At 41.4% G+C, this 22,079-nt stretch overlaps 2 protein-coding genes across 2 annotated transcripts; one reads left to right on the forward strand and one right to left on the reverse strand.

Annotated features, from left to right (window-relative positions):
• The first annotated feature begins 159 nt into the window (after positions 1–159).
• Positions 160–16,969, forward strand: grm6b (glutamate receptor, metabotropic 6b). The gene is made up of 11 exons (XM_026168839.1): positions 160–391; positions 1,289–1,878; positions 5,148–5,364; positions 6,827–6,962; positions 7,835–7,989; positions 8,285–8,425; positions 8,504–8,704; positions 9,482–9,621; positions 10,503–11,126; positions 11,202–11,513; positions 15,346–16,969. The coding sequence occupies exons 2-11, from the start codon at positions 1,342–1,344 to the stop codon at positions 15,583–15,585; spliced, it is 2,703 nt and encodes a 900-aa protein (XP_026024624.1). The 5' UTR covers positions 160–391; positions 1,289–1,341; the 3' UTR covers positions 15,586–16,969.
• On the reverse strand, positions 16,946–22,037 carry traip (TRAF-interacting protein). Its single transcript, XM_026168840.1, has 16 exons — positions 21,713–22,037; positions 21,370–21,488; positions 21,220–21,277; positions 21,035–21,118; positions 20,855–20,894; positions 20,628–20,755; positions 20,440–20,534; positions 20,094–20,207; positions 18,962–19,049; positions 18,778–18,867; positions 18,609–18,697; positions 18,348–18,503; positions 18,191–18,236; positions 17,978–18,076; positions 17,835–17,885; positions 16,946–17,636 (listed from the first exon to the last, which is right to left on the reverse strand). The coding sequence occupies exons 2-16, from the start codon at positions 21,465–21,467 to the stop codon at positions 17,529–17,531; spliced, it is 1,344 nt and encodes a 447-aa protein (XP_026024625.1). The 5' UTR covers positions 21,468–21,488; positions 21,713–22,037; the 3' UTR covers positions 16,946–17,528.
• Between the last annotated feature and the right edge of the window lie 42 nt (positions 22,038–22,079).

A 22,079-nucleotide genomic window follows, 5' to 3' on the forward strand; every position in this document is an offset into this window, starting at 1 on the left:
AGGGAGTGTATGTGAGAGGGCTTTTAAGGGATTTGGCGGTGATTTGTAGAATCTCACTGCTGTAATGTTGCACTTTTCTCTGATTCTCACATGATATTATACCCCCCCCCCCCCCCCCTCCAAAAAAGCTGCAGAACTCTGTTTTTTCATTTTGTTTTACTAAACCACAACAATTTTTTTTTTTTTTGTTGGACCATTGTTTTTAGAGAGTCTTTGGTTATTTTTGAGAGTGCACACAGGCTGACTGAGATGACAAAGGATTTACGATCAGTCAGGAGAGGAGAGCCTTGCTTCCAGATATAATAATCACATTTTGGACCCTGGATGGAGGCCTGCGTGGAAGAGTTTGTGTGATGGACAAAATCAAGGCTGGTCCATGAAGAATGGGCAGGTAAGACTTATCTTCTTCCTTCTTCACTATGAAGAAGTTTTAAAAAATGTGATTAATGCAGCTTGTGGAAATTCAAATCATTCTTGCATTGATTGCATGTATTTTTTTTTTAACTTTATAATCACGGTATAGCAGAGGTATTTTAAATATGAGTTTTTATCATTCTAAGAAAATGACGTTATCCTGTAATTATTATTTAGAGCCTTGTGAAATTATAATTGTGATTTTTTTTAAATGGAACGGGCTCAACTGATCATTGTGGATTTTGGCAGTGATCCTCGTGCAGATATAATTAACCTGCTCCGGCTTTTGAAGCATGAAATGCGGTCAGGATTTAGTCAATGTTTTGTTCTGCAAAATTTATAGTGTTTTCCATCATCGCCTCTTTGCTCTTCATGATAAAAGCTTCCACTCTGTGTCATCCTGCATCTTGGCTAAAATCCACTCTTCAGCCACAGGTTTTTTTTTAAGTGCACCTCCATCTATCGCTTATATTTTGTTCTTTCTCCTACGTTTTCCCAGCTCTCATTCAAAGCACAGGAAACGATGTTAGACTGTAGGTGCTTTTTCTGCATCATTACCTAATAAGGGAATCACTGTTAGCATTGACTCTGCAGCTCTGCAGTTATCGTCCTTAAACATATCATAATTGCCATAAGGAATTAAAGATAAATATTTATAAAATGATGCACGGGACACACAGAATTTTACATTTTTATGCATTTCAAGTTGGATGCTGTATTTAAAAATTCAACCCAGACTGCTTCATGGATGTGGTGGATCCATAAAAAGAATAGTTAATAAGGTAAACCGGAGAGAATAAAGTGTATGAAGCTTCTACATGCTCTAACTTCAATAATAACCAGATGTTAACACCCCTTTTCTTAACTCCCTCAGGTGTCAAAGGTAGAGGGAGTGGCCCAGTGCTGTCAGTACCTCTGCTGGTCATCATGATATCAGAGGTCCTCTCATCCCATCAGTGCTCCTGGTTTGGTACGTCATATGGATACAAACCATGGCTTCGGTTGCTTTGGGTTCTGCTGGTGGGTTTCAGTCCAGCCTCACGTGCCCAGCAGGGCACCCAGCCTCAGTCCATCAAAATCGAAGGCGACATCACCCTGGGCGGCCTCTTCCCTATGCATTCTCGGGGTCCGGCTGGGATACCCTGCGGAGAGATCAAGAGAGAGAAAGGGATCCATCGACTGGAGGCCATGCTCTATGCCTTGGACCAGATCAACAGCGATCCCGAGCTGCTGCCTAACATCACACTTGGGGCTCGGATCCTCGACACCTGCTCCAGAGACACGTATGCCCTGGAACAGTCGCTCACCTTTGTCCAGGCCCTCATCCAGAAGGACAACTCGGATGTGCGCTGCTCAAACGGAGAGCCTCCGATATTCCCAAAACCGGAGAGGGTGGTTGGGGTGATTGGTGCATCTGGAAGTTCGGTGTCCATCATGGTGGCCAATGTACTCAGACTGTTTGCGGTGAGATTTCTTTAACCATCCTAGCTTTGTTAACCAGTGAAGGGGCAAAATATTTGGGACAGGGAGTGTTTTGAGAATGTAAGCTGATAAAATGATCCCCTCACAACCTCTCCTGAATCTGTTCACAAAGAAAGAGCACAGTAGTTCCCATTCACTGGGTTTGGACTCTCCAGTCAGGAGAGACAATGACAATTATTCTTAAGAAAACAAGTTTAACCAAACTGTGATCAGCTAACATTTCTTTCATTCTTGCTTAATATTTTACAACTACTGGAATCTTAAGGCATTTTTTTTTAAATTTACCGTTTTAGTGTTTCTCCTTTTGTCATGCTTGCAAAATAAAGGTAAAAGTTTAACACTTTGAAAGAATTAAGTATTACTAAAGTATTAAAGCATCTAAAATCTTCACTCAGAAAGTGAGTGAGGATCACAAACAGCACCGCCACATTTTAACCAGTCAGAAGCAACAAAAGGACCAGAAGCACTATGTTAAAAAAAATGATTTACACACATCAAGTCCGAGGACACTGTGCCAGAAAATGAGCAACTATATGGAATACATTCCTAATTTTAGATTTGAGCAGCTTGCAGTGATATCAGTGACCAGCTGTGGCCAATAAACAGATGTCCTATGAGCAAGAGCTCGCACTTATGAAGTTAATTTATATAGCTGCACCTTCATTTCCTGCCTCAGTAGAGTTACAGTATTTGTGATTAGGTCGCTGCAGATTTAGGTCTTCTTTTTTAAAATTTGAGATTGATTAAATCCCTCCTTAGAAGATAATGTGGACCTTGGTCATGATTACATTCTGATGGAATTCATCCTCTGGGTAGTCTGAGCTCCAGGTATTCAAAGAGAAATTAGATTGGATGTAAGGTTGATTGGCCGTAGGTGTTAATGTGAGTGTGGATGTTTGTATGTTTTTCTGTGTTAGTTCTGCGATACGTGTGCGCGTCTGCCCAGGGTGCACCCTGCCTTTGGTATAGCCACCCCAGTACTTCTGGAACCCCTGAATTGGATAAGCAGTTAAGGAAAGGGTTGGACAAATGATAGATGAAGACATCTGATACCAAAATAGTATTGAGACACTTTATGTTTTTACCTAAAGAACTTACTGCTGCTCTACAGAGATAAACATCCCACCTCTTGATGATATTATAAAGCAGTGTAACTGAAACAGCTATGCGACCTGAATGAACCTGTGTATTGCTGCCTGTCAGAGTGACACTTACAGGGCCGTGAATCCATTGTAATTGTTGGAATCTGCAGGTTAATCCAGGTATTTCTTTTTCTTTGACAGGTGATTGACCTTTAAACACTGATTACACATTGTTTATAGCAATGATGGAACACTGAGTCTGTGCAAATCTAACATTTGGGGCAAGCAAGTAATACAGAAAAATTGTAACAACCAGGCTGATGTGTTTGGATGTTTCTGTTTTGGTGAATTCTGCAGTTAATATCTGCCCTCCATCCAAGTTGCTCCACCTTCAGCTCAGAATCCACAACTTGGGTAGAGGGCAGGTATTAACTACAGAATTCACCAACTCCACTAAGCCCCTCTCAACAGCTCAGGACCCTGGGCTCAAAATAGTGTCAGGGTAACAGGATGACATTGGTTCTAGGATAGCAGCAATTTGTGACCAGTGTGAAGTAGATTTAGCTAAATAGTGCGTTTCCTCCTACCGTCCATATGTGCTGCTTTCCAGACCGCAAATGCTTCTAGTCTGAAGTTCTTTACATATTCAACATCTGCTCATAACCAATACACTTTTTGTTGTAACCTGCTCCAAATGCATCTTTATTTTATTTTTTTCCTTTTTCAATAGGTGAGCATAAACTATAAATAATGTAAGGTATCTTATATGAGACTATTTTTAAATGAGTTATAGAGCATGCATTCATCGAGTTTTCTTTAATGAAGTTTTTATAAATTTTGCAAATACCTCTGAAGCAATTAACTCTTTAACATGTTCATTGACAGTTAATATTTTAGGGTCTAAACCCTTAATAATTCAAGGTTGTGTAAAATAACTAACCCATTAATATAGCTTTCACAAACCCCTGTAAGATGCACCTGTAGGCGAATGTTCTATACTGACTCATTCCAGAGGGTCATAATTATATCCATGTTTGTCAGCCTCTTTATTCTATACCCGGGCTCAGTGTCTTGATGAGTCAGTCTAGTTTGTTCAAATTACAATGTTTCTTTCTCAGCTTCACTTGTTTTATGACTGTAAGCAGATTTCAGCAAGACTGGACTAAAAGAGGATGCTTATGTTAGTGATAAGGCTTATTGATTTTAACAAGTGAATTGGTGCAGATGCTTCTGTGGGATTAATTTGGGAGAGGATTATGTGTTTGTCTTGTGCATTATAATTTTGCATGCAAACATCTGAGTGACTTTTCAGACAATGATACAGACTTCTCTGGACACTGATGATGTCACATGCCAGTCACTCTTACAAGGGGGAAGGAGAGGGCAGGAAAGTTCACCAACCTGATTTCAGGATGTGGTCTGGACCACAGAGGCTTACCAGTACATCTGAGACTGACGGGGTTAACGCGGACCAGCAAATGCAAGCTGCATGTGGCCACTAGAATTAAATGTATTGTATGGCTTACAGCTGAGAAATGCTAACCTTTCTCTAGGCTCCTGATCTCTGTCTCTCCCTCTTTGCTTAACGTAATTTGACTAAAACCACACTAATCCTTGCAGATAATCTGTGAAATGGTTCTCTCGGTCCTCTCTCCTTCTCCCCGTCACTGCCCCTTGTGAATACCTTTATCTCTCGGTGCTCTCCAGAGAGGGCTGGATGTTAGCCAGGTTTGGGGGGACTGGCATTAGCAGGTTCAGGGTTGAGACTGTCGACATAAACTGTGTCATTAAAGATGTAGCACACCAACAAATTAAGCTTCCCATCCTTATTTTCCCCCTTTACTGCTCTGGTTCCCACCATCTGTACTCTACTGTGACGTTGGCTGTATCGTTAGTGCAAACCAGCTCTGGGATTTTCAAGAGATGAACGCTCTATGATAGTCCAATTTTGGGATTTTAATGCACTGTGACTTGCCAGTATTACTGTGGGAGGCATCCATTTAAGGGCTTGCCTGTGAGTAAGTGGTGCATCATGCTCCTGACATGGTTCACTGCCTCTTGTCATCCCTTTTACCTTTGGATTCACATATTGGCCTAATAATCAGCACTGCTCATGTTTTCCATTTGACCCGACTCTTTCATCACAAATGACCCATCCCTGTGTCTCAGATCCCCCAGATCAGCTATGCATCGACTGCCCCGGAGCTGAGCGACAAAAGCCGCTATGAGTTCTTCTCCCGTGTGGTGCCTCCTGACTCCTACCAGGCTCAGGCCATGGTGGACATCGTCAAGAACATGGGCTGGAACTACGTGTCCACGCTGGCATCTGAGGGCAACTACGGAGAGAGCGGAGTGGATGCCTTCCTCCAGATCTCCAGAGAAGCAGGTTGTGTGTCTGACTGCACTGACGTGTCACGACAACAAGGGATTAGTCATTTGTGTTTTTCCCACTCATTAAAAGACAGGAAGGAGCAATGCTTTAATAAAATCATTTGTGCTTTTAAATCTATACGATGGGATGACATGTTAGTCCTAATGTATTAGTGATCACATTTAATATGATCAAATCCACATACATCAGTGATTGACAGTATGGGACAGACTCTAACAGCTTTGTCTACTGTCCATTACTTTATCCAGATGGAAATATCTCTATCTTGACTTCTGGATGGTTTGCCATAATATTTTATACATTGTATCTGAATGGTGAATCTAGATCAAATTCAGTCATTTATAATAATTTTAATTGGAGACAGATCATCTCGTGCATTTAGAGATATGACTGCCCTGAAGAACAAGATTAAATCACAAGGTAAGAGAGCTGCCAGAGTGCAAGCTGGTTACAACCATTTCTTTCTATTGGGCGGTGAAATAATAATCAATAATTAATAGAATGTCTTACGCACCCTTTGTTTGAAATTCACCTTTGGAATGTAAAAGAGTTAGGAAATGACATGCAATGATAGGTAATCCATCTTTCAATACTCAAATGAATCATTTTGCATCTCAGCAACATGCAGTTATGTTTACAATGATGAAGGCAACACTGGAGGTGAGGACCTCTGTCTCCCTCTACACATCATTTCTGCCCATGGCTGCAGTGATATAACAGAATTTAACCAGGATGGGACAATAAGTTCTAAAGTGTGTGTGAAACAGAGGTGCAGGTATAAAAAAATCGGATTATCGACCGAAGGGAGCTCAGAGTGAGAGCAGTGCATTATTATTTCAGAGATTAATCATAATGTATATGCAAATTCAGAACACATGTTAATGACCATTGCTTTGTGAAAGAATTAGTGAATACAACAAAACACACCTTTCAGGTTTCATGTATTTTGAAACTGGGTTTTTCAGAGACTTTTTTTTTTAGTATTTAACACAATTCGGTGAGATGCATACTGAACTTGGAGAACAAAGACAAACTGTCGATCTACTGGTGCTGGTATTGATCTGATACCAATAATAGCATTAATATTGATATTTGGATTGGTCCACCCGACTCTAACCCAAAACAAAGATCTGATACTGTGTGGTGGGTGTTGGGCTCAGTCTCAGTACAGCAGAAAGGTTTGAGTGTGTTCTTCCCATTCTGGAATTTACTAGGATTTGGTCATATAATATTGTGTGTACAGCAAGGATTTTCATGTTATGATATTATTGCTATTTTGACACATTGGTCTAAGCTCATTAATCTAAATAATTAGCAGACAAAAAAACCCCAACACCTTAGCTGGGTGTTGTTTTTGCAGAGTCGTGGGAAAACCTAGCTACCTTTACAACTGACCTAATGTTGGCATGCTAACACTGCAAACAATAAAAGATGATTTTTTTGGTCTGTGACACAGGAGGGCTGTGTATTGCACAGTCCATAAGGATTCCACGAGAGCCCAGACCAGGGGAGTTTGATAAAATCATCAAGAGACTGATGGAGACCTCCAACGCTCGCGGGGTTATCATCTTTGCCAATGAGGATGACATCAAGTGAGTCATGCTCTGCTGCATGGTGTATTAGATACATGAAGTCTGCAAGATATTCACAAGGATGCTGTTTTTTTTGGGGGGTTTTTTGTGTCCCGTTTGGATCTTTAGCCATCAGAATTGTTGTCTTAAGGCCAAGAAAGATGCCAAGCGGATTTCTTTTACCAAGTGGATCATCATGGCCTTGCCATATTGGTCCATTTGATTGACCTTTATTATAATTATGAATTTATTTTATTTTCAGTTGCTACAAACAGGACAGACATGACTGGGGGATAGGACAGGGAGAAAGAATGAAAGAAAGAGAGGCAGAGAAAGAAAACCAAAGGGGAGAAGAGACGGTGAGAAGGGGGGAAGGAAAAAAAACAAATAAACAAAAAAAAAAACACCTGGGTCACCTGTATGGAGAAAAAAAACAGAGGAGAAAGCAAACAACAAAGAGCAACATAATAAAAAAAACCGGCACCATCACAAACTAGCTAGCAGTAGATATCAGTAGATACTAAATAATAAACGATATTGTGCAGCACGCAAGATAGACAGAGCACAATGTGCTTTGAGGCAGCAGCCAAGAAAGCTGTAGTCCGCATCTGTGAATACCCGTGTGTACACCTGTGTGCATACCTGTGTGGATCAGCATGCTTGCATTCCAAAGGTTTCTCCATGTAACGATCTGCTAGGGAGTGTGGGGAGCCACAGCCCCGTCCCCCAGGGTATGAAGCAGGTATGGAGGAGATCAAAACTCCAGACATCCAGAGGCCCCCACAAGGATGCTGTTTTACATTTAACTATGTAGTCTCCTGTTCTAACCACTCTGAGCAAAGAATGACAGAAGAAGAAGAAATTTCATCATGATATATAACTGTATCTTTTAGACGGGTGTTGCAGGCTGCCAAAAAGGCCAACCTGACAGGCCACTTCCTATTTGTTGGATCGGATAGTTGGGGATCCAAAAACTCTGCGATTGAAGACCAGGAGGAGGTGGCTGAGGGTGCTGTCACCATCCTGCCTAAAAGAGCCTCCATTGACGGTAGGAAAATGTATTAAATGAGCCTTAAATCTAACTCTGAACAGCTGGATCCAATAAGCATACCCACAGAAGCCTGTGACATTGACAGATGAGTCTAATATCAATGCACCAAATAAAGGAAATTAACGATTGATAAGTCTGATATATCCCGATCTGATATTTCCAGCCTGTATAAATTCTGAAAAGTGACTTAGAGCCATATTTCAAAGGATTTTTTTTTTACCATTATCTCTGCTCCAACATGTGAAGTCCTGTTATTTTAACTGTTTTTAAATTAAATGCGTAAACGATTCAGGGTTCGACCAGTACTTCACTTCGAGGTCGCTGGAGAACAACAGGAGAAACATCTGGTTTGCAGAATTCTGGGAGGATGACTTCAAGTGTAAACTAACTCGTCCTGGGATAAAATACGATCCTGGTAGAAGAAAATGTACAGGTAAGCAGGGAGCAGCACCGAAATTAAAAAGTGTCACCTTATCTGACTTATGTATTGGTCATTTTTGTTGTCCGGCAGGTGACGAAAGAATCAGCCGAGACTCTCAGTACGAACAGGAGGGCAAGGTGCAGTTTGTGATTGATGCTGTGTACGCCATGGCCCACGCCTTGCACAGCATGCACCTGGACCTCTGTGCTGGCTCCATGGGCGTGTGCGAAAAGATGGACCCCGTAGATGGACGCATGCTCCTCCAGTACATTCGCTCTGTGAACTTCAATGGTGAGCTTCCAACTTTCAGTCAGTTTTTCCGCACCTACCTCCTGATATGTCTAGCTATTTAGATAAAAGGAGAGTTTCATTTCGTTGCTGCTGGGGAGAGAAATGCTGCAAGGAGATCTTTTTGTTAGCAAAAGCCATGCTTTTCTAACTACCGCTCTCTGCCACTGGAGAGGTTTTTAAAAAGAAGCAAATTTAAAAGGGAACGCAGCGGAAGGGAGGTCGTGTTGAAAACGGAAGCTTTGAGATGTTTCTGCTAATGTGCTTAGCTGCAGAACACGGCGCATTTCTTCAAAGCACGTCCCCTCCCTTGGGCTGCGTCCTCGCTCTTCTCTATACACAACGAACCCGCTTTTCATCCTCATCTTTCATACAAAAATATTGCAGTTTGGAAAAAAGAAAAAAAAAAGTGTCCTGTGAAAGCATCCTATTTATTGCGCTCCTCTTGCTGCATGACCTTGGCTTGTATGGAAGATTTTCTGATTTAGCGCCTGCAGGGACCCGAGAGGAACATTCAATCACGTTAGGGCAACAGAGGAGAGTGCACTGAAAGACTGTACTCGTGGAGGAGAGCCTTCACTAAAGAGCATCCTGCACTCAGCTTTCACATGATTGCACAAGAGTGAAGTAAGCAATAAGCTGCATTCAACAGTGTGTGGGTGTTCTCTCTGCCGCTAAAGATGGGGGTGTTTTTCTCTGGTTAAGGCAGTTTGAATGCCTTCTGACTTTTGGCTTTCTTTTGATAGTGCATAGGTCATTTAGACTGTCTCCATCTAACAGGTAGCGCAGGAACTGGAGTGATGTTCAATGAAAATGGAGATGCTCCGGGTCGATATGACATCTTCCAGTACCAGATGTCCAATGTCAGCAATCCTGGCTACAAGAATATCGGCCAGTGGACAAACCATCTTCGCCTCAATGTAAATGTCTATTTTTACTACAGTTGTGGTACAGAGTGATATTCAGAAGTTCATTTCTGCTGCATGAGAAGATGAGATATTAACTTAGTTTTGCATAAAAACTGGAAACAAAGCTCTAGTTTAACATTATGTCTCGTTGTCCTGTTTTCCTCCCCTCACCCCCTGGTTGTGGCAGATGGCTGCCCCTCTGCGAGTCTGGTTCTTCGTGCTGAAAGGAAGTTTTTCCTTCGCACTGTTGCCAAATGCTTGCTCACTGGGGGGCATCTAAATGTTAGAGTTTTTGCTCTATTATTGTGGGGTCGTCACCTTAGAAGCTGAAGGTGCCCAGCATCCAGTTCCCATGACCATGAAATTATTCGGTGCAAAAGCTGTACGTTTCTGCTACAGTACGACCCGACACTTTGTTCTTTTTAGATGATATAGATAGTTACCTTTTCCAGTTTCTATGCTAAACCTTGCATTCAGCAGATATGAAAGTGGCAAGAAAGTATAATTTTCAAAATTGCAAACTATCCTTTCATTCTAAGATTCCTTTTACTGCAAGCTTTTTGCCAGATGGCTGAAAGCTTCCTACAGAATAGATAGCTTCAGACAGAAAAAAGGCATCTTTTCCAAGTTTCCCTACCCATCATAGTATAGCATTTGATTTTCTTTGTAAACCAAAACTAAAAATATGGTGACAATGTGAGGAAATTTTTATTTGTGAAAGGTAATAAGTTAACAATTTTATTCTTTTTATGCCAGTTTACCTGGCTTTCATAGGCTTTAAGTGATTGTGGAAGAAGTAATTTTGAGGAGTTTTGTTTCACAGTTATTAGCCTTGTGTTAAGTCACAGCCAGCTGTAATATAGTAACACACTGTGTGTGTGCATCCATTTCAGTCAGAGGAGATGCAGTGGTCGGGCGGTGACCGTAAAATTCCAGAGTCGGTGTGCAGTTTTCCCTGCGAGTCTGGCGAGAGGAAAAAGATGGTCAAGGGTGTTCCCTGCTGCTGGCACTGCGAGCTCTGTGATGGCTACCAGTATCTGCTGGATGAATTCACCTGTGACATGTGCCCATTCGACATGAGGCCCTTGGAGAACCGCACGGGATGCCGCCCCACACCAATCATCAAGCTGGAGTGGAGCTCTCCCTGGGCCATCATCCCCGTCTTCTTGGCCATCCTGGGCATCTTAGCAACCACCGGAGCCATTGTCACCTTCATCCGCTTCAATGACACACCCATTGTCCGGGCTTCTGGGAGAGAGCTCAGCTATGTGTTGCTGACAGGTATCTTCCTCATCTACCTCATCACCTTCTTCATGATTGCAGAGCCCAGTGTGGCAATATGCGCCTTCCGCCGCCTGTTTTTGGGGCTCGGGATGTGCATCAGCTACGCCGCCATGCTGACGAAGACCAACCGGATCTACCGCATCTTTGAGCAGGGCAAGAAGTCGGTCACACCTCCTAAGTTTATCAGCCCGACCTCTCAGCTTATCATTACTTTTATACTCATCTCAGTGCAGGTAAGCTTATCAATGCTTCTCCGCCATAGATAAGTCAAAGCTCATGCAGCAGTCTAAAGCTCCTTTCCTCTACAGTTACTCGCGGTGTTCATCTGGTTTGGTGTGATCCCCCCACACACCATCATTGACTATGAAGAGCAGAAGCCTCCAAACCCAGAGTTTGCCCGTGGAATTCTCAAGTGCGACATGTCCGACCTGTCCCTCATACTGTGTTTGAGCTACAGCATTGTACTGATGATCACCTGCACGGTGTATGCCATTAAAAGCAGAGGAGTTCCTGAGACCTTCAATGAGGCCAAACCAATTGGCTTCACCATGTACACCACCTGCATCATCTGGCTGGCCTTTGTACCCATCTTCTTTGGCACAGCGCAGTCTACAGAGAAGGTAAGAAATGTAACAAGGGCAGTGCATGGTTTCAGAAATTCTGAAAATGTTCATATAAACAGGAAGAGGCTACTGTGAATGTGGAGAGCATACACCACCAAACGTCAGAGAAAGTCTGGCAACGGAAAGCAGGCCGGCACAGAGAAAAAATAAACTTTGAGGGAGGGGCATTTTACTTCCAAATGACAATGACGTGAAAAATGCTGATAAATGGAATACAAGTGAATTATGCAGGAGGGTTAACTACAGCCTTAAAACATCCACCACTGGCCAACAAGTTTTATATCCTGAGAGTGAAGTTTTGATTACCTGAATATTCAGTTGACATCACTGGTTAATGAATTCTTACCTGCTTACTTTATGTAAAGCATGTAATGTGAAAAATTTCCTGTTTTTCCCCTTTTAGATCCTTTCAAATTTATATGGCTTTTGGTCTGACAATATAAATCAATTAGGTGAGAAAATGATCTGGTGATTTATTAGAGAATAAAAAAAGAGATTAAAAACTCCACGATATTTAGATAAAATATTGTACCTATAACATCAGTGCTTTTATTTGTCTGCCTTTATTTATTTATTTTGAAATATGAAAAATAAAAACAATTAACTTGACGCAACTAGGTTTTCCTGAAATTGAGTACAACAACCTACTCGCACATAACTGCATCACAGGTAATATCATAATTTCTGGGGCCAGCGAGTATTTTTAGATGTGAAATTTTATTTGTGTTGCTGCTATCACTTTGTACATCTACTTAAAGTAAAGTTATGAATTATAATAGAGTATAACTTGTGGCAGCTGAGTGTGAAGCAGCGGGAATGAGGATCAGCACCTCCAAATCTGAGGCCATGATTCTCAGCCGGAAAAGGGTGGAGTGCCCACTCCGGGTCGGGGATGAGTTCCTGCCACAACTGGAGGAGTTCAAGTATCTCGGGGTCTTGTTCGCGAGTGATGGGAGAAGGGAGCCGGAGATCGACAGATGGATTGGGGCTGCAGCTGCAGTAATGCGGACGCTGCACCGGTCCGTCGTGGTGAAGAGGGAGCTGAGTGTAAAAGCGAAGCTCTCAATTTACCGGTCGATCTACGTCCCTACCCTCACCTATGGCCACGAGCTGTGGGTAGTGACCGAAAGAACGAGATCGCGGATACAAGCGGCAGAAATGAGCTTCCTCCGAAGGGTGGCTGGCCTCTCCCTTAGAGATAGGGTGAGAAGTTTGGCCATCCGGGAGGGGCTCAGAGTAGAGCAGCTGCTGCTCCACATCGAAAGGAGCCAGCTGAGGTGGTTCGGGCATCTGACAAGGATGCCCCCTGGGCGCCTCCTGGGTGAGGTGTTCCAGGCATGTCCCACCGGGAGGAGGCCCCGGGGCAGACCCAGGACATGCTGGAGAGATTATATCTCTCGGCTGGCCTGGGAACGCCTTGGTATTCCCCCGGATAAGCTGGAGGAGGTGGCTGGGAAGAGGGAGGTCTGGGCCTCTTTGCTTAGGCTGCTGCCCCCGCGACCCGGCCCCGGATAAAGCGGATGAAGATGGATGGATGGATATAACTTGTGGCTTTTTGATTTGATGATACAAATCCAATGTGTTCAATTGGTTGAAGATGGCAATTTCTTATGTATAATATTAATAATAATAATGAAAGGTATTTTACAGTTCTGATGATTGTGTTTTCAGGAAATTTTAACAACCTCTTTGGAGTAGGCCAACAGTTTTTGGAGGCAAGAAAAAACAAAAACAAAAACTTTTATATGAGACAAAGAATAGCAGGAAATTTTCAGATGATGACTTTCAGAGACTGATATAATAGCTTCAGCTCAAAAATAAATCTGTTTAGTAAAAATGTCACTTTTTAAAAGGACAAATGAATAGCTGAATTATTTCTGGCTGCTCTTTGTGTTGGGTTGGGACAAAAAGAAATTAAAAGAAATAATTTGACCCACTAAATGATAGGTCAATAAATTCTTCTGCATAGTCAAATTTGATCTTTTTCAAGATCATAATTAAATCTCGTTACATTACATAAGCACTCCCTGAGCTCCACTTACAGTTAAAATAAACAGTATGCTGAATCGAGTTACGTAATGCACAGTAACACACGAACTGTAAGAAAGTAAATGAATCCCTCAGATGCTGAAAGTGAAATTTGAGTTTGTTGCCTGTCATATCGTATTTGCTTCCTGCTGTACTCGCAGGACATCCTGCTCCCACTGTACTGAGGGTTTCATTTAGCTTGTGGGCTATTTGCTGCCGTCACAAAGTACAAGACAGTTGGGGGGGATATTTGAAAAATAGAGACAGGCTTTGGCTAATAGAGAGCTGTATTATGAACCAGTCAGGCTGAAACAATTACTGCCTGAGGTGCTTTCAAAGTCTTTTCACCTCTTCCAAATGGAAATGAAGTGAATTAAGAAAAGGAAAGGAGGTCAGATGTGCAGAGGGACGATAAGAAGCCCTCCAAGACCAATTCAGCCATCCCATTCAATTAATCATCACTTAGAAAAAGAGCTAAATATAGACCTTAACTTTTGTCTGGCTCATGAAAGTAGCGGCTGTTATGCTCCCATCACATGTTGGAGGAGGTGATCTACCTGTGATGACTGTAATTACCTATGAAAGGACCATACAGTGATTCTCAGCTAGTCCTTCTGCTCGGGCCACATAACTACAGTCCACTTCACTTCTAAACAGTAAACAGCTCCGTTCATAAAGGGAGACGTCACTACAGGGACAAACACATGTAAAAGATGATAAAAGGAACTGTACTATATGGACATGAGCCAGGATGTGTTGCTGCTGAGGATATTATGCAATTTGCGACCTATTTATGGCACAAAACATTTCTTATTTATGATACTTGTGGTTTTATTTATTTATGACCTGTTTAGTTTTCTTGAATAATGAGGTTTTTTTTTTTTATAATTCATTGAAGGCAGATCTCAGAAGAAGTCGCTCACTGTGATTATTGTCGGATGCATGCAAAACAAGAAAAAAGGAAAAAAAGAGGAAGAGCAGCTAGATGTGGTCAAAGCCCATAAATAGAGGCTCTTTTCCTGACTTCATATACTAGATCATAAATCATTCATCAGGGGGAAAACACTGCCTTCCCTGCTTTGAGATGAAAATTGTAAGGACTGCATTGTGACAGCGCAGATTACATGTACCCTGCTTTCCAAACTATCCTTGCTGCTGCATCCAGTATGCATGAAATTAGGACACACCACCTCCATTGGGCATTCAACTTTGACCCCTTGCTTCCTCTTGTGGGTCAGAACACCAAAATATAATAAAATTTAATTAAATTAAAAAATGTGCTTGCTCACCTACTGGAAAATGCGAGTAGATGCAACAAGACATCTTGTTGTTTTGCGTTTATGTATAAATTATTGCGCCAAACAATATTTTTTGGGTTATTAAAATAAATTATATTGCGGTATTGGAAATATATTACCATAGACTGTATATAACAAATGGATATAGCCATGGCAAGCTCACCTATGGATTTCTGGACTCTGTGTTTTGACTACACCATGTTGGGCTTTTTGGTGCCAGAATTTGAACGTGAAGGTGAAGTAGTATCGGTTAAAGCTAGCAAGTTTGATTAGCCAGCCACTTTTTCCATAATTAATGAATCATTATGGGCACTACTTTAACTTACTGGTTGAGCAGGCGCTCTTAAGCCTTATGGCTGAAATGCCCTCTCTCCCCCTCTTTCCTGCAAACCGTCAAATAAAGGCTAAAATCACCAAAACAAAACAAACAAATCTATAATTTTCTTAGTGACACAGAAGTGTGTGTGGAAGGATTTTTCTGAACTCCTCCGTCTCTGTTGCAGATGTTCATCCAAACCACCACTCTGACCGTGTCCATGAGCCTGAGCGCCACCGTATCCTTGGGCATGCTCTATATCCCCAAAGTCTACGTCATCATCTTCCACCCGGAGCAGAACGTCCAAAAGAGAAAGCGCAGCTTTAAAGCCGTGGTTCAGGCGGCTACCGTGACCACGCACCTGTCCCTGAAGTCCAACGACAAACAGAACGGAGAGTCCAAGGTCGAGCCTGACAGGTCACAGTGACGGGAATCAAAATGACAACTGAAGCCAACAAAGAAATGGTTTGCAAAGAGTGGGAAAAAATAGCATTTAATTAAGCTTTGTGGCTGGATTGTGTGTTTCTTCTTTGAATCCCCCCTTTTTATTTTGGATTGAAATACCAGCAAAAACATTTGTGGATGATGTTTCTTTTCACACTTATTTAGATAATCCAGAAAGTGAAAGCACAAAAGAAACCTGAAAGGCTCACTCTACATCATGGGGAAAATGTGACAGCTTAGCAGGGCTATGGAAAAGATACAGAGCCACTTTGAACGGACTTCAGAATGATCTACATATAGATGTGTTGACATGAAAATGGAAGACAATTAAAAAATGTTAAGCTTAAATGGAGACCTTTGCTTGGCAGTAAGATGTATGCTTCTGTCAAACCTCAATGAAACATCGCTGTTCACAGGCTGCATGGGTTATGTGTTTTACGTTTACACGAATGCTATTTATATGGGCTGTTGTAACCTTTTCTTCTGCTTGCACTGGAAGGATGTATCTTTTAAAATGCCCCACTATGTCCTGTCATGACGACCCCCTGGGCTAGATACAACGAACCACAAAACTATAATCACTCACAGCTAAATCAATATCCAGTCACTAAGGAAACACAGCATTTAATTAGTCTTATCACTGCAATTATTTTGGCAGAGAATGAATTACTTTTATTCTGGAAACTGAGTTCATGAGTGCACAAAGGATACAAGTGATTGTGAACAGGATGCATTATCTTGTACTTGTTACTTTTCAGTTTTCCACAGTGGAAAACAATGGTTGGCATTTTCCCCATATTGTTTGTCCAAATATCAAGCAAACTTGTATAAAGGTCAGTTTGTGAGGGCTGCATGCCAAAGCTGTAGACAGGCTACATTTATGTTAATGCACAGGAACATCACAAGCAAGCTTCACCTCTTTTGGCTGCGTTGGATGTTGTTCCATGAAAGGTCCTCCATCTTCACCAGTTCTGCAAACATTAAAATTCATTTGACATTGAAAACGGGGCAAAATGAGCAAAAAGCCCCAATTTTATGTTATTTTATTAGTTTTTGCAAGTATATTATTTGCAGCGCTGTTTTTTTTGTTACTTGACCACGATGCATAACTCAGGTTTTGACTGATGTTTTTTTGAGCCTTTTCCTGTTGTTCTGGCTTCTTCAATATAAATGGATTCAGCATTCCTCACATGCAGGCAGTATCACTCACGACGCAGGCTGGCTGCCAGGTTCATACCCTTATGTGAGAAAATCTTGTTTGTACTGCCCTCTGCAGGGAAGTCCAAGTCATTGACATGTTTGTGAATAAAAGTCTAGAAGAAATTGTCAATTGCAAAAGAATCTTAATAAAAAAATATTGTTTATTATTTGAGTTTGCTTACATCCAGCATGACAATTAAATCTAAAAGAAAAAATACCTACAGTAACTCCCCATGTAGGTTAGTCAGGGAAAACAGGGTGAAAAATAGCAAAGCATTTCAAAGACTTTTTTTTTTTAAATGATAAAGATTTTTGTTTGCCACACTGGAAAAGCAAATGGGGAATAAATAACAAAAAAGTATCGCATTAGACACTGGCCCAGAATTTTATAATCATCGCAACCCTCAGTCAAATTTCTCAAGTAGCTGTTTCTCTCTCACAAACAAATACACTCCCACAGAACTACGAGGCTTCAGAACACAAGACACTGCCTACACAAACAAATTCATATCAGCACAAAAAAATAAATGTAGAGCAGGGTTTGCAGTTCACCCAAATGCCAACATTTGTCATTTCTTTTAGATAAAAGTTCATTCCCAAATGCTTTTTTGGTGTTGAGTGGCAAAAACAAACAAATCAAAAAACCCACAGCCAGGTTCTCGGTTTTAGAGCAGTGCCAACATGCTTCTTTACAGAAGTCAGTGTCTTGACCTCTGACACCAAAATTTACTCGAGGAAGTCGTCCAGGGTCATGCAAGTGGCGGTCTTGGATGGGGGCCGTGTTACCTTTTTCCTTTTAGCTTTCATCAGTGGACGAATCTGTGACAAAGGAGACTGGAGGTGGAGCGCTTGGTTAAGGATCGATGCGACCTACATTTATCTCGTGGTTATAAATAACATCTATCTGAAGCCAGACGGTGCTCCCTGGCTCTTACATATATACACAAACACACACATCAAACATTCTTCAGTGAACCTCAAACGCTAGAAGACAAGTAACACATGCAGAATCACTAATGACAAAAAGGATACAGGCTGGATGAATTTAGTTCGTCCTCCTAATCCATCATAACCAGTTCTGACCTGAAACGCAAAAACATTTTCCCCCTTCAACAAAACACTGATGATGACAAAATGGGACAAGGAAACAGTTTGCGAGAGTCGGCTGCACTTACAGCTCCAGGCTTCCTCTGAGGCTCCAACATGCTGCCAAAGGTTTTCTTCCTGAAGAGGAGGGAGTTCCTTAAAAAAGGGTCCAGATCTTCATCGCGATTCTGAGAAACAAAAAATACATAAATATAAAACAATACAATAAATTCATTAAAAAATTAAAAACAAATTATATATAGATCAGTTATTTAATGATGCATTTATTAGAAGAAGGCTACCTTGCTTAAAGCTGACGTTTTCTCCCTGTGTTTGGATACAGACGTTCTGAAAAACCAACACTTCCAGTTTATACTTTGTTACAAAAAGAGCAGATGGATTTCAAACTACTCTAAACACAGAAGAAAACATTTCCGCACTGAGTGACATGACTCTTACACGGGTGGATCGAGACGCATTTTCTTCAATGGAACCTGCGTTGGTCTCTTGGCCCCGTCGTCTGGCGTAGTGATGTCGTAGGTCATGTTGAGGTCAATGTCCTCGCTATCTGCTGGATGGTGGAGGCGAGGCTGCTTCAGCTCCAGTGGGGCAGGGCTGACGGGAAGGCAGCAACAAGTGCGTGAGCGCATAAAGCAAATGCATTCTTAAGCATCCTGTCAAAAGTACGAGGAGAATGAAGTCCCACAGCTGGAGACGCACCTTTCAAAGATGAGCCGACTGACGGCTTCGTTAGTCCTCGTTGGTGTGCTCAGAGATTTCTGAAGAAACTCCACTTTCTTCTTCAGGCTCTGTGGACAGGTTGCACACAGAAATCACAACCACGCACATCCGACATAACAAATAAACAGATTTGTTTGATCTGCCTTACAGAGATTTCTTTGTCAGCACAGGCCAGATCGCTCTGCAGAGACTTCATGTCCTCTTTGGTCTGATTCACCTCTATTGTAGTTTTTTGTAACTGAAATGACAAACACCACAGAGCACTTAAACCAAAGGTTCCGCACCGAAGTCCCATTTCTTATTGGTGAGGCGATCTTCTTATGTCGAATGACCTTGTTGTTTGAGGACAGCACTTCTCTCTTCAGTTTCTCACACATATCATTTGAAGCTTTCAAAGTTCCTTTGAGGTTATCATACTCTCTGAGAAAGAAAGAAAAGAGATCAGCAGTAAATACTGAGCGGATGCTGTGGTCATTAGAACTAAATACCTGAACAAAAAGCTCCAAAAGAAGTACTTTCAAACACACAAATGTTGTCCAACTTATTAAAAGATTCTGGAACATATTTCCCAAAAGCTCAGATTTACAGGAGAAAGGTGGTATGATCTTCATCTGGGTCACAAATATAGACAAGCACACAATCTGATTAAACTAACACCACAAACCGCTCCATATTTCACATCTTTATAGAACACACTGAGTAATTATTCAACGTACAGGCAGCAGAAATGTGAGAGAACCCTTGAAATTAATGACTTATAGAAGCAACACCTAACAGACATTTTCTGATGCAACACAAGAGACTTTAAGAGAAATATTCGACCCTTCCTTTCTGCAAAACTATTTCAGTATTAACTAAAAAGCCCTCGACGGCAAGAGTCAACACCAAGGGTAAACCTGAAACAACTTAAGTAAAATTTAACCTTTGAACAAAAAGAAAAATACAATAATTACAATTAAATGTATATTTTATGTAAAAACTACACAAAACCGTTTTTAATCCTGATTTGAAGTAACTAATGGATTCTGCACACTGGAGGTGTGAGGGGAGTTTATTCCACAACACTAAATGCTACCTCACCTTGTTTGGTTCTAGCCTTAGCAATACTAAAGTAAGCCTGTTCCTGAGGACCTAAGAGGTCTAGAAGCATCATAGCCTTCAAGTAGGTCAGCTATATATTCAGGTTCAAGATCATTCAATGCTTTCTAAACCATTAGCAGAATTTTAAATAAATGCTTTTACACACAGGAAGCCATGCAATGATTTCAAAACTGCTGTAATATGATCCATTTTCCTGGTGCTGGTCAGGACTCTGGCAGCAACCAGTAAAGACTCCATTAAGATACTTTAGTCTACTGAAAATAAATGCACAAATAAGCTTTTCAAAATCTTTCTTTGCCACAATTTTTCCAATATTTTTAAGATGGTACTCGGCCGATTTAGTAATAATCTCCATATACTTACTTTTTCAGAGAGATGCAGTAGATTGAGAGCTGCTCCACTGCTGCCTGGCTGATACCCATATCTGTGATCATGGACTCAACCTCTGCTCTCTGGCCCTGTAACAACACATCCAAGCTGAGGAGAAAACAATGCACAGAGTGAATATGATGCTCTTTAACAATGAAGACAATCACTGGACCATATGCACATATTTCATGTCATTATAGCTGTAGTGTAAGACTCAGGTTGCAGTTGCCCAAATGCACTGGTATACGTTTGCGCACTTGTCAAAGATCATCTTAAACAATCTTTATCTTTTCCTCTACAATCACAGGAGCTTGAATATAATACAATGGGCTGCAGATACCTTTCAAATGTTCTCAACTTGGTCCTTAAGCTCCGGACTTCTTCCTTGGCAGCCTGAACTTCATTTTGTTGCGTCTCCATATATGACATCTGTGTCTGTGAGACGTTAGAACATAATATTAGTTGCAGTGACTGTGAATCAGTGTGGATATTGCAGCTTTTCAACAATGAAGAACAGAGAGCTCATACTTTGAGGGCAGAACAAAGCATCTCCTTTTCTTTAATCTCCTTCCGCAAACTGTCTAGGTCTCGCCTCTGCTTGTCCATGGAGTCCTTTAAACTCTCCACCACCTTCTGTTTGTCCCGCAAGTCTCGCTCTACAAATTGACCAGACAGATGATCAATCTAGCGCTGCCTGCTTCCTTACAATCTAGCATAACTTTGTAACAGTTGTACTCAAGAGTTTAATTTCTCACCTTTAGAGCTCAGAAGTGCCTTGACTCTATCAACCTCATTCTGCAAACAAGAGAAGAAATACAGTCAGAAGATAACACCCTAAAACAAATCCAAACAATAGCAATAGGAAAGACCACATTTAGGTTCTGTTTTACATGCCAGAAGGCGTGAAGAGTTTTATATTGCTGTAGGATTGGTACCTGTAAGCTTTCCGGGTCAGCCGTGCTGTCCTCCTCTCCACCAATGTCAAAGAAGAGCTTGCTGATAATGTGCCTGGTGCTGACCTACACACAAACATCAAAATGTCATTGAAGCTCAATCTTTCCTTTGTAACTCAACTTGCCACGGTCTGTGCTGGTAGTTTGACAATGTAGCGTTACTGTACCTGTTTCCTACACTGTGGACAGGTTTTTGTAGGGGCTGTCTGAAACCACTGAAGAAGACTAGAAGAAAAAGAGGGGAACGAAAATAACTTAAAAGATGCCATGAACTGAAAAAAGTTGTTTTGTTCAGATTTGAGTTTGTGTATAGTTACCATTCATAATGGAAAGTGTGTCCGCAGTGAATGGCAGCAACATCTCTGGAGTGATCAAAGAAATCTGAGCAAATAGTGCAATATGCTCGAATAGGCATCTTACCGGCACAACGATCACCCTGTTTTGGAAACAGCGTACGACATTGTTAAAAACAGTGAAATACAAATCGTGATATTCACTCCCTGATCATACGCGTTTCGGTAGTGTTACATAATATTTGTAGGCTAAAACAGTTAGCACTGGCTAAAGTCAGTGGGCCTTACTATTCCGCTACCCTGGTTAAGCAGCTACATATAGATAACCAATGTTAGCCATAGCCTTATCGTGAGCTGTCATGCTTACCAAACAAAGATATCAAGTTACTGCATAATCCTTCGTTATAAACTGAAGCATCACCAACTGTACATGAAAATTTTCATTGTACACACATAAAGTGAGATAATTTAGGAAATTTCCTTTCAAGCTAACACAAACACAATGGTAACGCCATCGCTGGCCAGTTCCCCGCTGCACGTTCAAACCAAAGCTCCGCCCCGGAACATAAATGAGCTGTTAGAATCTACGCCAACGTATTTTGTATTAAAATTTAGCTCAGTCGCTATAAACGTTTGCTATTTAAAACAATTAATACGTTTTCCCTGGAGAAGTTACAATTTAGTGTCACTCAACAAATGTGTCAACACTTTTTTTTCCCCTTGTTTTTTTTTGC

Source organism: Astatotilapia calliptera, chromosome 5, assembly GCF_900246225.1.
Source record: "Astatotilapia calliptera chromosome 5, fAstCal1.2, whole genome shotgun sequence".
NCBI classification, from domain to species: Eukaryota; Metazoa; Chordata; class Actinopteri; order Cichliformes; family Cichlidae; genus Astatotilapia; species Astatotilapia calliptera.